The 18,566-nt window shown below is 42.3% G+C and overlaps 1 protein-coding gene across 8 annotated transcripts in view; it reads right to left on the reverse strand.

Annotated features, from left to right (window-relative positions):
- Positions 1 to 18,566, reverse strand: part of LOC109871166 (kalirin) — a 283,783-nt gene that overhangs the window by 180,283 nt on the left and 84,934 nt on the right. For all 8 annotated transcript variants that reach the window (XM_031805738.1, XM_031805729.1, XM_031805727.1 and 5 more), the window contains exons 2-3: positions 9,079 to 9,153; positions 7,008 to 7,122 (exon numbers count right to left, since the gene is read on the reverse strand). In XM_031805738.1, coding sequence (XP_031661598.1) covers positions 7,008 to 7,122; positions 9,079 to 9,153 — 190 coding nt within the window. The remainder of the gene's footprint in view (positions 1 to 7,007; positions 7,123 to 9,078; positions 9,154 to 18,566) is intronic.

The following is an 18,566-nucleotide window of genomic DNA, read 5'->3' on the forward strand; positions in this document are numbered from 1 at the left end:
CTATAATCCTCACATAATGTTTCACACGTAATGTATAATATGTAGCCTACGGCAGGTGATCCAATGTCTCGTTATTATTATTTTTCTTATTGTATGTTTGTTTATCTAATTATTATATATCTTTTTTTGTTACGCTCGTCTGTTACTGTCACTTTGTCCTATCGTTGTCTAATATCTTTTCACTTTTGTTTTGAATGTTCTTAATTGGAAAATGCAAAAATTTAATATATTTTAAAACATTTTTAAAACATCTGCTATCTGAGCAGCTAACCGATCGCTGCAGCTGTACATAGTCCACCTGTAAATAGCCCACCCAATTTACCTACCTCATCCCCATACTATTTTTATTTATTTACTTTTCTGCTCTTTTGCACACCAGTATCTCTACCTGCTCATCTGATCATTTATCACTCTGCCAAATCATAATTATTCGCTCCTATGGCCTATTTATTGCCTACCTCCTCATGCGTTTTGCACACAATGAATATAGACTCCTTTTTTCCCCTACCGTGTTATTGACTTGTTTATTGTTTACTCCATGTGTAACTCTGTGTTGTTGTCTGTTCACACTGCTATGCTTTATCTTGACCAGGTCGCAGTTGCAAATGAGAACTTGTTCTCAACTAGCCTACCTGGTTAAATAAAGGTGAAATAAAAAATGTAAAATTTAAATTAAAAAAACACTGCCCTAGACCTTACTGCAGCTTAGCGGATGAGGTTACTCTGGTTATATCTACTGTAGTGCACTATGCAGGGAATAGGGTGTCATTTGAGATGCAGCCAATAAATTTGTACCAGCACCGTGCAATTCCCCCAACAACAGCATCCCTATTAAACCCTTTTTATTTGCTGCAATTTATTCTTCTCAATGGGTCACTGGTCCAAGAACAACAGACAACAGCCATGACACAGTCATACTAGTAGGAAAGGCAAGTGCTACTGATTTGATGACTTTCTCCTTCGTGTTGAATAAATTAGGTGCTACATGAAAACACTCATTTTCACATAGGCTGAAAAGTCAATGGATATGTAGCCTGTGACCTTTAGCTTTGCCACACTGATTTTCAGTGAAAAGCAGCATTCATGAACTTGGGATGTGTCCTTAATTACCTTAGGGGTCAAAAGTAGTGCACTATAAAGGGAACAGGGTGCCATTTGGGATGCAACCATCGACTTGCTAATTCCCTTTTAATTGAAGGAACATGTTGAAGTGATTAGGCAATGACATCATCGTCTCAGTTTGTAGTTTCACTGACCCACGAGAGCACAGCTAATTCCAAAGAGCTCAGAACAAACAGACTGTTGCTAAAATATCACAGCAAATAGCTTAGCGAATGCATATCCGAGAGTTATAAATAGTGAGGATATAAAAATGTCCTGGATGCAGAGAGGGAATTCCAATAAATGCCTGGGGTACGGGATGGGGGATCAATACCATTGATGACCAGCAACAAATCACTGGGATATCGTGATCTGGAGCTACTGTATCAACACAAGCCTTGACGTTCATAGTCACACCACTCATTATGAAACCATAATACTGAAAAGCAACAAAAAAATACATTCAAAAACAAACAAATCATTTCTATCGTTTTGTCTAATTTCATGTGCGGAATTTTTTTTAAAGAAGGGAACCGAAGGAAAAACCCAGCTCACTCCAATACCTCCTGTGGATATGACGGAGAGATGTAAAGCTATTCCCGAGAGAGAGAAACTCAAAACCACAAAAGTGCTCTTGATTTGAATCAGGAGAGAGGCTCTCATTTCTTAATGGTTGACAGCACTGCTCTAGAAGTGTGCCATGTGGCCATCCCCCGCTCCCCACTCTCTAATACTCCTCTCCTGGCTAAGTCCCAAATGGCACCCAATTCCCTACATAGTGCACTACTTTTGACCAGGTCCCATAAGTCTATGTTTAAAAAAGTCCACTATATAGGGAATAGAGTTCCATTTGGGGTATCCATTTCCATGCTCGACATGTGTTGGTGATAGTGGCGGGTCAGTTAGAGGGGAGTCGGAGGGGACTCTCACCAACCGGGCTGGCTGGCCATTTAGACTCTCATTAAGCAGGTCTTTGTTCAGAGCTACACAGAGGCTTTGAAGCTGACTTCATAGGGCCCACTGCCAGGCCTGATCAATGGCTGACAGCACCCTAACACACACACACACACACACAACCATGTATGCACGCATGCCATATTCACATATGCATACACACACATAGGCACACACACGTACAGTATCAGTCAAAAGTTTGGATACACCTACTCATTCAATAGTTTTTCTTTATTTGGAGTTTTCTACATTGTAGAATAATAGTGAAGACATCAAAATTATGAAATAACACATGTTTAATCATGTAGTAACCAAACAAGTGTTTAACAAATGAAAATAGATTTTAGATTCTTCAAAGTAGCCACCCTTTGCCTTGATGGCAGTTTTGCACACTCTTGGCATTCTCTCAACCAGTTTCATGAGGTAGTCACCTGGAATGCATTTCAATTAACAGGTGTACCCTGTTACAAGTCCTTTGTGGAATTTCTTTCCTTTTTAATATGTTTGAGCCAATCAGTTGTGGTGTGACGAGGTGGGGGGTTTACAGAAGATAGCTCTAAAAGACCAAGCCCACATCATGGCAAGAACAGCTTAAAAAAGCAAAGAGAAATGACGGTCCATCATTACTTTAAGACATGAAGGACATTCAAACTGGAAAATTTCAGTTGCAAAAACCATCAAGAGCAATGATGAAACTGGCTTTCATGAGGACCGCCACAGGAAAGCAAGACCCAGATTTACCTCTGCTGCAGAGGATAAGTTCATTAGAGTTACCAGCCTCAGAAATTGCAGGGGGGGGGCTCTAGAGATCATTTGAATAAGATAGACAACGAACCAATTTCAACATTGCCGACCCACGAGGAGTTAGCTGAAGATGCTAGCTCCCAAGAGTTCCCCACAGAACCTACTCAAAGTGACCTACTGGCTGCCATAAACTCACTAAGCAAGAAGGTGGAGAGTATTGGGACTTTGACTGAAACTGTGAAGGCAACTAAGGGCAGGGTGCATGAGGTTCAGCAGACGACAGTCGATCACAAGGAAAGGCTACAGGACATAGAGAAACAGTGCAGAAAGTTCAAAATTACAACAAAACCCTGAAAGCCCGATTGGAAATGCTCGAGTCGCATTCAAGACGCCAGAATATCAGAATATTTGGGATCCAGGAGGACACTGAGAAAGGGCCACCCACTGAATTTGTCTCGGTGCTGATACCGGCATTGCCTGAGAGTGAACACTTCAAAACGGCCATCCTGAACGACCGCGCAAACAGATCACAGGCAACAAAGCGGGCGTGCCACCAAGGCCCTTCATTGTACGGCTGCACTATCCCCAGACCAGGGATCTCATCCTCAAGCTGGCTAGTCAAAAGTTCCTTAACTATAACGGAGCCAGGGTGTCTTTCTACCCAGATATTACTTTGGAGGTGAGGAACCAACGGAAAGAGTATGATGAGTTACTACGCAAGAAATGCAGGGCTGCCAACACCCGATATGGATTCCTCTTCCCAGCCCGGTTTAAGGTGACAGTCGAGGGATCAACACGCACGTTTAACAACCCAAAAGAGGCCGATCTGTTCTTGTCAAGCAAGCTCCCTGGCTGAGAACGGCTGTGTCAACCGGCTAATTGGCCAAATACAGGCCAGGAATGTGTTTGAATTTCCTGCCTATGTCTTTTCAATCAGAAGATCAGAAATTGGGATTATGTGATGGGTGAGATGTTATGGTTTATATAGCATTGTTTGGCCTATCATGTTTTAGCGCCACTCACCCCCTAACGTGAGAGTTAAGTGTTATTTAACTTTAGTTTATATGTGGAGCATCTATAGATGACGAGTTAGTTCAAGCTGTATGTCTAGACTCCCTAAAGTCTGTGTGTTACACGGAACCCAAACCGGCTGCGCGCGTGCGCCATCGTGGATGAATGTATTTTGTCCCCCCACACCAAACGCGATCACGACACGCAGGTTAAAATATCAAAACTAACTCTGAACCAATTATATTCATTTGGGGACAGGTCAAATCATTAAACATGTATGGCAATTTAGCTAGCTTGCACTTGCCAACTAATTTGTCCTATTTAGATAGCTTGCTGTTGCTAGCTAATTTGTCCTGGGATATAAATATTCAGTTGTTATTTCACCTGAAATGCACAAGGTTCTCTACCCCGACAATTAATCCACACATAAAACAGTCAACCGAATAGTTTCTAGTCATCTCTCCTCCTTCCAGGCTTTTTCTTCTCTTGACTTTATAATGCGATTGGCAACTTTCATAAATTAGGTGCATTACTGTTCGTCTTTCAGTCAACGTGGGTATAACGAATGAGGAGATGGCACGTGGGTACCTGCTTCTATAAACCAATGAGGAGATGGGAGAGGCAGGACTCGATCTGCGTCAGAAATAGAACTGACTTCTATTTTAGCCCTTGGCAACGCAGACGCTCATTGGCGCACGAGCAGTGTGGGTGCAATAATTTAATAACAAAGATTTCTACATTTATTTTGCAACGCTCGCTACGCGTGTGGTCAGCCTGTTAGTCAGGGAGTGCTTCGTTTGGGGAAGTCACTCGGTAATGGGAACTGGAGGGGGGATGAGGTCTGTGTTTTATGTTCACATTTATTAATATAGGTGGCGTGACAAGCTCCCGCAGGGCGGGACGTTTTTCTTTTGGGCTCTGTATGACAGCAATAATTTCATCTAAAATAAGAAATGCCACATAGTGACCGAGCACAGAGTAGACCTGGTGGAATAAAGATAGTCAGCTGGAACTGTAATGGCTTAGGGCATGCTGGAGAGGCAGGGTAGCCTAGTGGTTAGAGTGTTGGACTAGTAACCGGAAGGTGGCAAGTTGAAATCCCCGAGCTGACAAGGTGCAAATCTGTCGTTCTGCCCCTGAACAGGCAGTTAACCCACTGTTCCTAGGCTGTCATTGAAAATAAGAATTTGTTCTTAACTGACTTGCCTAGTTAAATAAAGGTAAATAAAAATGTTGTCAAATGAGCTAAGGTTTTTTCTCATTTTAAATCACTGGGCGCTGACATAGTGCTTCTTCAAGAAACTCATATTAAACACTCCGCTCAGGCCAAGCTACAAGTCGGCTGGATCGGTTAGATATACCAGTCTAACTCTGATGCAAAAGCGAGAGGGGTAGCAATCCTGATAAGGAAAAACATTATTTTTGTTTACTCATCCTCGATTTCATATCCTAATGGTTGGTATATTATTGTGGCTGGTACACTGACAGCTAAGACATGTACAGGCATCTAGAGCTATTCACAAAATAAAAGACAAGAAGGGTAAAATAGTAACAGATCCGCAGGATATTCAAATCAAATCAAAGTTTATTTCTCACGTGTGCTGAATACAACAGGTATAGGCTACATACAAACACCGGTTAGTCAGCCTGATTTGAGGTAGTACGTAGTATGGTTAAAGTGACTATGCATATATGATGAACAGAGAGTAGCAGTAGCGTAAAAGAGAGGTTGGCAGGTGGTGGGTGGTGGGTGGCGGGACACAATGCAGACAGCCCAGTTAGCCAATGTGCGGGAGCACTGGCTAATTGAGGTAGTATGTACATGAATGTATAGTTAAAGTGACTATGCATATATGATAAGCAGAGAGTAGCAGCAGCGTTATGGCTTGGGGGTAAAAACTGTTGAGAAGCCTTTTTGTCCGAGACTTGGCACTCCGGTACCTCTTGTGGTCAGAGGCCGAGCAATTGCCGTACCAGGCAGCTGTGGAAACTTATTTTTTTTGTTTGAATTTTACCCCCCTTTTCTCCCCAATTTTGTGGTATCCAATTGTTAGTAGTTACTATCTTGTCTCATCGCGACAACCGTACGGGCTCGGGAGAGACGAAGGTTGAAAGCCATGCGTCCTCCGAAACACAACCCAACCAAGCCGCACTGCTTCTTAACCTCTTGAAGCTAGGGGGCACTATTTTTATGTTTGGAAAAATAATGTTCCCAAAGTAAACGGCCTATTTGTCAGGACCAGATACTAGAATATGCATATAATTGACAGATCCAATCCGGAAGCCAGGTCTCTGACCCACGACTGCATGGCCAGACACGAAGGATCCTATAGGCTGTCTCATTGTTGTCGGTGATCAGGCTGTTGTGTCGTCTGCAAACATAATGATGGTGTTAGAGTCGTGCCTGGCCATGCAGTCGTGGGTGAACAGGAAGTACAGGAGGGGACTGAGCATACACCCCAGTGAAGCTCCAGTGTTGAGGATCAGCGTGGCAGATGTGTTGCTACCTACCCTCATGGATGATCTCTGCATGTGTAGTTCCCACCTCCAGGCTGTCTAAGGGCTATTTGACCAAGAAGGAAAGTGATGCCGTGCGGCATGAGATGACCTGGCCTCACACAATTGAGATGGTTTGGGATGAGTTGTGCCGCAGAGTAAAGGAAAAGCAGCCAAGAAGTGCTGCCATCGAGGCAGAGGGTGGCTACTATGAAGAATCTAAAATCTATTTTGGATTTGTTTAACACTTTTTTGGTTAGTACATGATTCCATATGTTATTTCATAGTTATGATGTCTTCACTATTATTCTACAATGTAGAAAATAGTAAAAATAAAGAAAAACCCTTGAATGAGTAGGTGTGTCCAAACCTTTGACTGGTACTGTATATATTTTTGTATTTAATCCATTTTGAATTCAGACTAACACAACAAAATGTGGAATAAGTCAAGGGTTATGAAAGCTTTCTGAAGGCACTGTACATGGATAAAGCATGTTCCTCCAGCTAGCCACATACATTAAGCCATGTTTACATTAGCACGGTCAGGTAGTCCAGGGGCCGTATCGCCCGCATGTATCAAGAGTCTCAGAGTAGGAGGTGTGCTGATCTAGGATCAGGTCCCACCTGTCCATGTAATCTTATTCATTGTGATCTAAAAAGCTAAACTGATCCTCGATCAGACACATATCCTCTGTTCTTACCTGGGCACAGTGGAGAGATAGGTCACCAGCCGCCGCAGTTCCTCGTGTTTTATTCTGTCATGGTTACTTCTGGCAGGGAAGGTCAGTATGGGGCCACCTCTCTTATCACGACCTCCTGTAGGAACACAGATAGCAGAAATCTCCTGATTTATGAAAGCCCTATGGCAGAGATAGATAGAGCTTTAAGTGCACATAGGGTTCTTCCCAAATGGCACCCTATTCTCTATATAGTGCATTACTCTTGACCAGGGCCCAAAAACATCCCTCCATTTTCTCAGCATTCTCTCAAAGTGCCTGTATAGGTCATTTACAGGATGACATGATATACAAGGCTCTGTCTTCATATCTCTTATTTAGTAGGTATTTGTCCAAAAAGGCACCCTATTCCCTGTACTACTTTTGTCCAGAGCCCATGGTCAAAAGTAGTGCACTATAACAGGGAATATTGTGCCATTTGGGACGCATCCCATGTTTGGAGAGATGCATGACCAGATTGATGTTGAAGTACAGTGCATGTTTGTTTATCCCCGATGCTCATGGGACTTTGTGAGCAGCACCAGGAAGGCAGACATGGAGGCAGGGAGGCAAAGCAGCAGCGCCCCAGAGGGAGGGCATGGAGGGAGAGGGGGGGCATGGAGGGATTTTGGTGGTGACAGATCTTTGTTGACACTTTTTGGAAGCACCAACCCCCACGGATGGCAGTGCTCCCCCGTGCTTCTCCCTCCCCTCGACTCTCTGACATGTCCACCAGTCTGTCATCCTCAAGCCCCCCCCCCTCCTGTGTGTGTGTATGTGTGTACCACACACTGGGCCTCGTCAAAAGAGATAAGGCCAACAATATTACTCTACTGCTGCTGGGGAAACCTCTGATGTATTTTGGGGAGAGAAAAACATCAGTGAGATGCATGCCAGAGTAGTCCCATCTCCCAGGGGAGAGAGAGTGAGACGGAGAGCAACAGACAAAGAGAGAGCGAGAAAGAGGGAGAGATGAGATATCTATTCTCAACAGCTCAAAGGCTGCCTTAAGTTAACAGCCTTGTGTTAATTAGACTAAATGAGATTTTCTCTATTTTACATGGCGTTTAGCTTATTTTTTACAACAGCGCTCCAGTCAGGTCCAGTTCCCCGCCAGCTCTCTTTGCCAGCATTTTACCTGGTTACCCTGTTCATTGAGAGATGAGTCAGAAACCGTTTTTAGTCACACGGCTGGCTGCATTGTATTACCGCCACACCGGTAATAGTCATGACCGCAGTAAAATTCTACATGACCGTCGAGTCACTGTTATCTCCTTTATGCCCTCTGGACATGTGTACACAACTTGCTATGTACCATCAGGTCCTAATGGCCTGGTACTCAGAGCTCTATTGTCCCTCTGATATCAATGCAAATGTAATCACAATTCACATCAAAACAGTATTGTGCTTTTTAAACTCCCCTCGCTGTGATGATCAATTTGAAGAATAGAAGTTCAACAGCAGGTTGAAACTGAGTTTAAAACATGGACGTTGTGGATGTTGTTTCAAAGCCTAATTCAACTAAATGGACAGCTGCTTTCTAAGGTGATGATTCATTCAAAACACAACCATACGCATATATTAGAGCTTATGCATATGCAAAGGCTTATGAGCCTATGCAAACTGAATTCAAATTATGATTGCGCCGTTATACAATACATAGCCTTCCGCATATTACGCACGGCAGAAAAACAGAAAACAAAATAAATGTAAGAAGTCTTTGGTACATAATTGGTCTGTGCACTAATGAAGATGATAGTGTAATAGGAAGTTCCCGCACATGAAAGTTGTTTTGCCGATGGTTAAATGTCAACATGCTTGTCATGTACTACTAATCATGCTTGTCATGGGAATTTCCTCAGCACAGGTCTGCCAAGAACACTGACAGCCAGAACAGAAAATATCTTCATGATTTCCCATAGTGGATTAGTCAAGATGAAGCATCACAGGCTGCAAACCAAACGGCACACTATTTTACCTATGTAGTGGACTACTTTAGAACAGGACTGATAGGACTAGGGAATAGGGTGCCATTTGGGACGCGAGACACACTCACCTGACACAAAGGCCACTTTCTCTTTCAGCACAGGCAGGACATCAGATGCCTTAATCCCATCATTCCTGAAGGACCCTGGAGAAGAGAGACAGATCAGGACAAGATTCAGATAATCAACTTTCATCTTCTGTAATCTCATTAAGAGATTTACATTCCTGGACAAATGGAACACATAACTACAGGCTGATGATGATAACAGAAAGATAAGCTCAGTGTTCTTCTTAAAGTTATTCCCAGACCCTGAGAACTTTTTTTTCCCTCCAACTTTTTTAGAAGTCAATAAACAACGATAAAACAGAGAATTAGGCCGGACAGCATTCTCTGCTAGAGGACTCTATAGTAGGGTGACCAGATGTCCCCGTTTTCCGGGGACAGTCCCCATTTTTGGTGGCCTGCCCCCAGCTGGAGCTGTCCCCGGAAATGTCCCCATTTTTTAACTGTGCGTTGAAAACAAGACTGCAAAGTGAAAAAAGATTTAACGTGGCAAGAAAGACCGGGCAGCAGAGCCTACCCGTTGATGTCTCAATCGCGTTGTGCTTGTTTAGGCCAACAGAGGGGGCTGCTGGCTATAGCAGCTTCATTCACTCTTCTTCTTCTACTAACTACTTGCTCGCACTAGTTTAGAAAAAACTAATGTGGAAAACTTGGCCAGAAGCTAACAAGTGTCAAGTGAATCCACAACATCACCACAAATGTGTTTTCAAGCCAGGTATGTTACAATTGTTTGAGATACTAGCTAGTGATGTTATAATGTCACAATTTATTATATAGATAGATGATCTGCTCTGTAAGGTTTTAAATAGGTTATGCTAGCTAACGTTAGCTATGTAGACTAAGTTAGCTAGCTATGTTAGCTAGCTACTGTCATGGTAGCTAGGCTTAAAAAAAGTTCACAGGTAAACATGCAGTGGACGGGCTATTTTGAAAATATGATTATATTAAATGAATGCACAATTAATTTTGGGAATATTTATTTGTATTTAAATGGTTTGGCATTGCAATAAGTGGTGTGAAAATATATTTAGAAATGTTCATGGATAACGTTAGCATAATGTTTTCTGTTAGAGTGGATAGGAAGGAGAGGAGGAAGATTGGATAGGAAGAAGAGTAAAGGAGATGAAGGAGGAAAGGTAAACATATGATTACAGAGCCTGACAATGTATTATTCCAAACAATGTTTTTGAGATAAAATACAAAAATGAGGCAATAGGAATCTGTGAACCAGAAGTATTTTATCTAATAGTGTACCATTTATTATTAAAGATTGGAGAGTAAGACGGAAAAATGAAGCTGTCATTCTGCCCCTGAACAGGCAGTTAACCCACTGTTCCTAAGCCGTCATTGAAAATAAGAATTTGTTCTTAACTGACTTGCCTAGTTCATTTGGGTCAACAGTTTTGGGTAGCCTTCCACAAGCTTCCCACACTAAGTTGGGTGAATTTTGTCCCATTCCTCCTGACAGAGCTGGTGTAACTGAGCCAGGTTTGTAGGCCTCCTTGCTCGAACACACTTTTTGAGTTCTGCCCAAAAATGTTCTTTACGATTGAGGTCAGGGCTTTGTGATGGCCACTCCAATACCTTGACTTTGTTGTCCTTAAGCCATTTTGCCACAACTTTGGAACTATGCCTGGGGTCATTGTCCATTTGGAAGACCCATTTGTGACCAAGCTTTAACTTCCTGACTGATGTCTTGAGATGTTGCTTCAATATATCCACATAATTTTCCTGCCTCATGATGCCATTTATTTTGTGAAGTGCACCAGTCCCTCTTGCAGCAAAGCACCCCCACAACATGATGCTGCCACTATCGTGCTTCAAGGTTGGGATGGTGTTCTTCGGCTTGCAAGCCTCCCCCTTTGTCCTCCAAACATAATGATGGTCATTATGGCCAAACAGTTCTATTTATGTTTCATCAGACCAAAGGACAATTCTCCAAAAAGTACGATCTTTGTCCTCATGTACACTCTCAAACCATAGTCTGGCTTTTTTATGGTGGTTTTGGAGCAGTGGCTTCTTCCTTGCTGAGCGGCCTTTCAGGTTACGTCGATATAGGAAACGTTTTACTGTGGACATAGATACCCTTGTACCTGTTTCCTCCAGCATCTTCACAAGGTCGATTTGCACTTTTCGCACCAAAGTACGTTCATCACTAGGACACAGAACGTCTCCATCCTGAGCGATATGATGGCTGCGTGGTCCCATGGTGATTGGTGGTTGTACTTGAGTACTATTGTTTGTACAGATGAACGTGGTACCTTCAGGCATTTGGAAATTGCTCCCAATGATGAACCAGACTTGTGGAGGTCTTCAATTTGTATTCTGAGGTCTTGGCTGATTTCTTTTGATTTTCCCATGCTGTCAAGCAAAGAGGCACTGAGTTTGAAGGTAGGCCTTGAAATACATCCACAGGTACACCTCCAATTGACTCAAATGATGTCAATTAGCTTATCAGAAGTTTCTGAAGCCATGATATCCTTTTCTGGAGTTTTCCAAGCTGTTTAAAGGCGGCACAGTCAACTTAGTGTATGTAAAATTCTGACCCGCTGGAATTGTGATACAGAGAATTATAAGTGAAATGATCTGTCTGTAAACAATTGTTGGAGAAATTAGATGTCCTAACCGACTTGCCAAAACTAGAAATTTGTGGAGTGGTTGAAAAGCAAGTTTTAATGACTCCAACCTAAGTATATGTAAACTTCTGACTTCAACTGTACATATAAAATCCAAAAAAATCATGTTTTTGAAAGCACTGGGCCTTTAAATGTGCTGAGAATGTTCCAAAGCCAAGCAACTATCCTGCACCACTCCCAGAAAGTTGTGGGAAGGTTATATGCAAAATAACCATAGGACAACCATGCTCTCACCAAGCTCTAAGAAACATATGGTTCTCAGAACATTATGTGCTAGCTGGGATATAACAATAGTTTCTACCACTCTTTCCTCTCATTGACTTTGCACCACACACAGACTTGGTAGTCACACCAGTGCCCGGCCACTTTCCTCAGGCTCTCTCTCTTGATCTACTCAACCGCACAAAAACACAGGGGGAGAGGCGAGGCAAGGGCATCGATCATAACACAGCAGCTAGTACAATGAACGAGCTGGAGGATGAAGATCATTCTCCACACAACACCACAGCGTGATGTGGAAAACACACAGCAGCACTGAATCATCCGTGTGTTCAAGTTCATGTCTACAAACAACAGCGGCTTCTTATCTGATTAATGCTTAAATGGGCATTCTGGGATTTGAAAAACAACAAAGCAGGCACCCCGCCACTTTTATTTGGAAAAAGTTGGGGGATGGGGCAGCTGGAGAAATGTAACTATTCTCAAATTCATAGACAGAGCTTGATATGCATTGCCTGGCTACCCATCCACATCGCTCCAGGCCAACTGAGGTTTGTTCTCCACGATGAGTGGATTTGCCTCCCTCCCTGATGATTTCTAGAAGGCAAAAACATTCTGACCGTTCTGATTGGTCCTACAAACCGATTGGGCCAGAGTCAGCCTACATGATGACGTTATCACCTTTCATACTCTGATTGCTTCAATTTGCTAGACGATCCAATCCCTAATTAATTTGTTTTGTACAGCGCTCTTCATTATGAAGTCAAACAAATAACTTCTTGGGTGGCAGTTTCAGACTGAATGTATGTAGTGATCGATAGAGCAGCGAAATTAAATTCAGCAATGCAAGGACACCATCCGTGATATCAAAATCAACCAAAAATTGTACTAATCCCAGATTGCCCTTTTAAAACTGGACAAAATAGACAGGAAAATGTCTACTACTCAATATTTGCAGAATCATCTGACCAAAATATGCAATGATTAGTCTTGTCCAATATAGAGCACCCAATCAGAGCATAGCATATGCACGACATCAATGACCAAGAAAACCGCCCCGCAACGAGTCATTACATCTAGATATCTAATCATAAAGTGTGCACAGTTTCCCACTGATTTCTATTAGAAAAGGTAACTTGTCCCTATGGCCCCACATTGTTTGAGCAATAAAGTCTCTCTCTCTCTGTCTTTTTCCCTCTCTCCCTCTCTCCCTCCTTCCCTCCCTGCAGGACTCTCAGTTCCTTCAGCTGGACAACAGTCTGTTGTGTTATGAAACCCAGTGTCCAAAAGTGGCAGGATTCAAAAAACAAGTGTACATGTCCAGCATCGCCCGCTGTGTCTATGAGACACCGCGTTCTCAAAGAACATGATTTACCAAACACAGTCTCCAAAGAACATTCCAGAGTATCCTGAGTAGACCAAGTGGAGTGATATCTCAACAGTACAGAGGAGCCAAGAAGAAGAAGACAGGAGGACTCTGTAGGCCTCTCAGAGAGAGAAAGAGCTCACCTCCCATGGAGTTGACTTCATGTCTTACTGCCTGTTCCTGACATGGCCTGTCAGACGGCTGACAAAGGCTGTTTCTTCTCAGTTTCTTCTCAGTTTAGTGGAAGACCCTTGTCCTCCCCGATTAACCCAGCCCATTGGAGTGGAGCAGACTGCCAGCAGAGGCAGGAAGACATCCAATCCCACAGAACCCTGTAAAAACATCTGTCCTGGGATCCAGAGAGTGGAGAGGAGGAGGGAGGAAAGGAGGAGAGGAGGAGGATGAACCAGCTCTGGATATCAGATTCTCGCTATTTCTTCACCTTCTAACCCGGGTGACCATAAAACACAAGAGACATTCTTCATCCTGGCCTGTGGTGCGCTACGTAAAGACAGCGGAAGTGCACTCCACAGGTACCACCTGTCCATGGCACACTACATATTCACCAGAATATTCTCTATTTAGTGCACTACTTTGTAATCTTGGTCAAAAGTACTGCTTTTTTCAAAAGGAAAAGTGTGCCATTTGGGACGCATGCCAAATTATAGAAAAATACTTCAAATACTTCAACCTGATTTAAAAGATGTTATTACTCAATAATGACCGCAGCTAAGTTTGAGATGCCACCACCATCGTTACTTCAGGCTGAAACATGTGCTTTTTTGGCACCAGAGTGTCACAAACATCAGCCGGTCTGCTTTTGAAGTTAGGAGTAAATCATTAGGAGAGCAATCTGTTGCCTCACTAATCCTAGTGTTGACAGTTTCGGAGGCACAGGGACCAACAGGACAGGACATCAGAACAAGTTCAAGATAGAGGGAGGGAGGGAGGGAGGGAGGGAGGGAGGGAGGGAGGGAGGGAGGGAGGGAGGGAGGGAGGGAGGGAGGGAGGGAGGGAGGGAGGGAGGGAGGGAGGGAGGGAGGGAGGGAATGTGCCCATCCCAGTCTCTGTTGTCTCTCCAATCTGTTTCTGATACCTTTCATGGCATTCTTTATGCTTACAACCTTCCCTTTGAATGATTGCATTTAAACCTAAAACCTTTCCTCCATCCCTACGCATGTTAAATGTATTGCTGGGATTAAAGTGCCTTCCTCGGAGCCTGATACAGACAGCAATGAAGAGGTGGATGTGTATGGACACTTTCCAAATTCCCTTAGTGAGTAATTACATTTACCTTAAACACACCAATTACAACTGGAGGAGAGGCAATGATGATTGAGCTTGGAAAAGCAGCAGACACATCCAATCGGTCATACAGACTAAGGATGTGTTGCAAATGGCACCCTATTCCTTACAGTGCGCACTACTTTTGACCTCTATGGGCCCTGGTCAAAAGTAGGGCACTATGTAGGGAATATGCTGAAACAGTGAAGGAACTGAGGGTTAATCACTGGGCACTGCAGTTTGTGCATAGATGGCCTGTACCACCTCTGATTAGAATCATTAACAAACACAAGAACAGATTCTTGTTTTCATACAGACAAGAGTGATGTATAGCTGATTTCATAGCAACACACAAGGTGTGTATTTATTAGTGCACACTGTAGCAAAAAAAATTGTAATGGAAAACATTTCGCAACAAAAACTAGTTTCTTATTGGATAAATTCAGTTAGATCGGCCTTAAAAAAAATATCTGATGTGATTGATCAATTAGTGGGAAAAAGATCAGAATATGGTCTTTGGAAAGGCACCCTTAAAAAGCAACGAATCCATTTGAAAACAGCCTGTGGCATCAATATGAGTCTACAAAGTGTAAATACAAAAATACAGTAAGTCTCGTCCAAAACAGAGTTTGGAACATCCGTGCGTCACAACGGGTAAATGAAGGTTGGATTTTGATTTGATGATGTCCATTTTCCATTAACATGGGGTGAACAGCTGCGGTGATTGGTCTCTATCCAATAGCATAGACAGTGAGACAGACCTGCCAAGCAGCTCCGACTTTGATTACAGAAGAAAACACGTCGCAAATGTTTTTTTCTAGAGAAATACTGCACCAAACACCTTAGTTAGATGTGAAATTGCGCAACTAAAACTTCAACATTTATTACAGATTTCTTGAGTTATCAGATTCATTCTGCGGATTTTGAGGAAGTGAAATAGGCTTCCGCGCTTCTAGTGTCACATGGGGGAATCGGTCAGGAAACAGACCTACCTTCTAATGAGCAACAGAAAAATACACATGCCAATCGACTTATTAATCTGATTGGCTGTGAGTACTTTTCAAAGACTTCCAATCATTTCTGAATAGCATAGATTTATGGGGGGAAAACTAAAAAAATCCAAGTTACATCCAAATGGCACCCTATTCCCTACACAGTGCATACTTTTGACAAGAGCTCAAAAGTAGTGCACTATATAGGGAATGGGGTGCCATTTGAGACAGCCATAGTCATATAATAGTGATATCACTTCAGCACATCCTTGGGTTATGTGCGGGACAGAATAATAATGATCCATGATCATGGGAAGAATATCAGAAGATAGTTCAATTGAATTTAGTTTTATTTTCACTGTCTGTCATTGACTATAAAGGCAAGGTGCATGATTCTAATCAGATTTTTTTTGTGATACAAAAAAACAAAACAATATAAGGCAATAATTGTGCAAATACAACAAAAAAATGATTTAAGTAAATCAATTGATTACTAATGGGCAATTCCACCGTAACATAATTGCGCTTTTTCACTTAAAATGTATGCCTAAGAAAAACCATTGATTTCAAAGTTTAACAAAACCATACAACTCTATGCACAATGACTACTTTGAACAATTTACACTTAACATTTTTAAGAAATAACACATTTACAGGAGAACTATACAGATGGAAAGTTTGGTAACAGAATGCCGATAAAATTCTCCGCAGTTTATTTATGTGACCTTGTTTTCCAAAATCTCTGTTAATTGCTCTTGTAATGCACACGATGGGAGACAGAGAGACGGTTTCAAGCGCAGGGCGCAGCAGGTGTTTATTTGTAAAGGACCACAGGAGAAGGCAGGTAGCTGGGTCCAGGGGTAGGCAGAAGGTCATACATAGGGGGTCCAAAAAAGCAACAGTACAGGCAGGGAAAAGGCTAGCAACGTCGTCCGGGATATCAGGCAATAAGGCAGGGAATAGGCAAAAAGGCGTCGTTAGCGAGGCAGGCAAAAACGTACACAGGAGGATTAAATTACAGTGGGAAACCAGCGCTCCGATTAGAAGGGTGTCACAAAACAAACAATACCTCACAATGATAGGGTGCAAAAAAACTGTACTAAATAGTGTATGATAATAGCATACAGGTGTCTGAACAGGTGATCAGTATTCAGGTGATTGGGATCTGGAGCGTGACCTGCGTTCAGAGGATCTAGGTGTTTGAGAGTGTGAGCTGGAGAGTGGCCTGGAAAGTGAGCTGCGTTCAGGGGATCTATGTGTTTGAGAGTGTAAGCTGGAAAGTGGCCTGGAAAGTGAGCTTTCATCATCGGTCCCTAATCTGTAATACACAGAAATTCATAATTATGTATATGTATGTCATTCTCTTCATGGTGATGTATCCTAAATAAGAACACAAACACTTTCCAGACAAATCCAATATCCTGCTTTGCATATTTGGTTATTTAAAAGTTTAAATGGATTCAATTGAGCTTTTTTGTCACTGGCCTATACACAATACCCCATAATATGAATTCTTACAATTTAATAAAACATTTATAGCTAAAATGTCTTGAGTCAATAACTATTAAGCCCCTTTGTTACGGCAAGCCTAATTGAGTTCAGGAGTACACATTTGCTAAACAAGTCACATAATAAGTTGCATGGACTGGCCACCCCTCATAGCCTGGTTCCTCTCTAGGTTTCTTCCTAGGTTTTGGCCTTTCTAGGGAGTTTTTCCTAGCCACCGTGCTTCTACACCTGCATTGCTTGCTGTTTGGGGTTTTAGGTTTTAGGCTGGGTTTCTGTACAGCACTTTGAGATATCAGCTGATATAAGAAGGGCTATATAAATACATTTGATTTGATTTGATTTGACTCACTCTGTGTACAATAATAGTGTTTAACATGATTTTTGAATGACTGCCTCATCTCTTTACCACACACATACAATTATATGTAAGGTCTCTCATTGAGCAGTGAATTTCAAACACAGATTCAACCACAAAGACCAGGGAGGTTTTCCTATGCCTCGCAAAGAAGGGCAACTATTGGTCGATGGGTAAAAAAAGAATAAAAAAAAGAAGGCATTAAATATCTCTTTGAGCATGGTAAAGTTATTATTTAGACTTTGGATGGTGTATCAATACACTCAAGTCACTACAAAGATACAGGGGTCCTTCCAAATTTCCCCAACCAAACATTATCACTTTGTCATTATGTGGTATTGTGTGTAGATGTAACACATTTTGAATTTAGGCTGTAACACAACCAAATGTGGAATAAGTTACTCTGTTTAAGTTTGGGACATTAAAGTATAGAACAGTAGAATTCAGTACAGTAGTGTTCAGTAGAGTACAGTAAAGTAGAATATCATTACAGTACATTATAGTGTACTCAACTCTGGTGTGCTCTAGTGTCTACTGTACTGAACTACACTCTACTTTTCTTTAATGCACTATGCTTTATTTTTCTCTGATCCGGATCAGACCAAATCTGAACCAATCATGGACATCCATGTTTGGGCCAAATGAAGGTCGGTTCAGACATCTGTGAACGTTGAAATAAAGGCTGGTTCGGACCGGACCAAAAAACGATGTCTGTGGACATGGAAATCAAGGCCAAGGCAGACTGACCAAATTTCAACAACTTTCCAACGTCCATGGACGTCCGGTGTCGGTCGGTGCTCAGTGGGGGAGGATGCTGATTACAGTAAATGTAGAGAGAGGGGGCTCAGTAAGAGCCGGGAAAGGTGGCATAAATTGGAGAGAGAGAGAAGAGAGAGGGAGTTATCCAGACTTTTCACACTATGCTTTGACCACCAGAAGACAGAGAAGGAAAACCGTTATCAGCTGAACATAACAATGGAAGAGAGGACAGTAGCAGTTTAAACAATTGTGGTTTGAGACTACTATGATTTTCCATTGTAGCCAATTCAGTTGCAGAAATTCCATTACAGATTTTGGTAACAGAATTCCGTGTTTTTTTTTTTTTTACCCCTTTTTCTCCCCAATTTCGTGGT

This window comes from Oncorhynchus kisutch, linkage group LG26, assembly GCF_002021735.2.
Source record: "Oncorhynchus kisutch isolate 150728-3 linkage group LG26, Okis_V2, whole genome shotgun sequence".
NCBI lineage: Eukaryota > Metazoa > Chordata > Actinopteri > Salmoniformes > Salmonidae > Oncorhynchus > Oncorhynchus kisutch.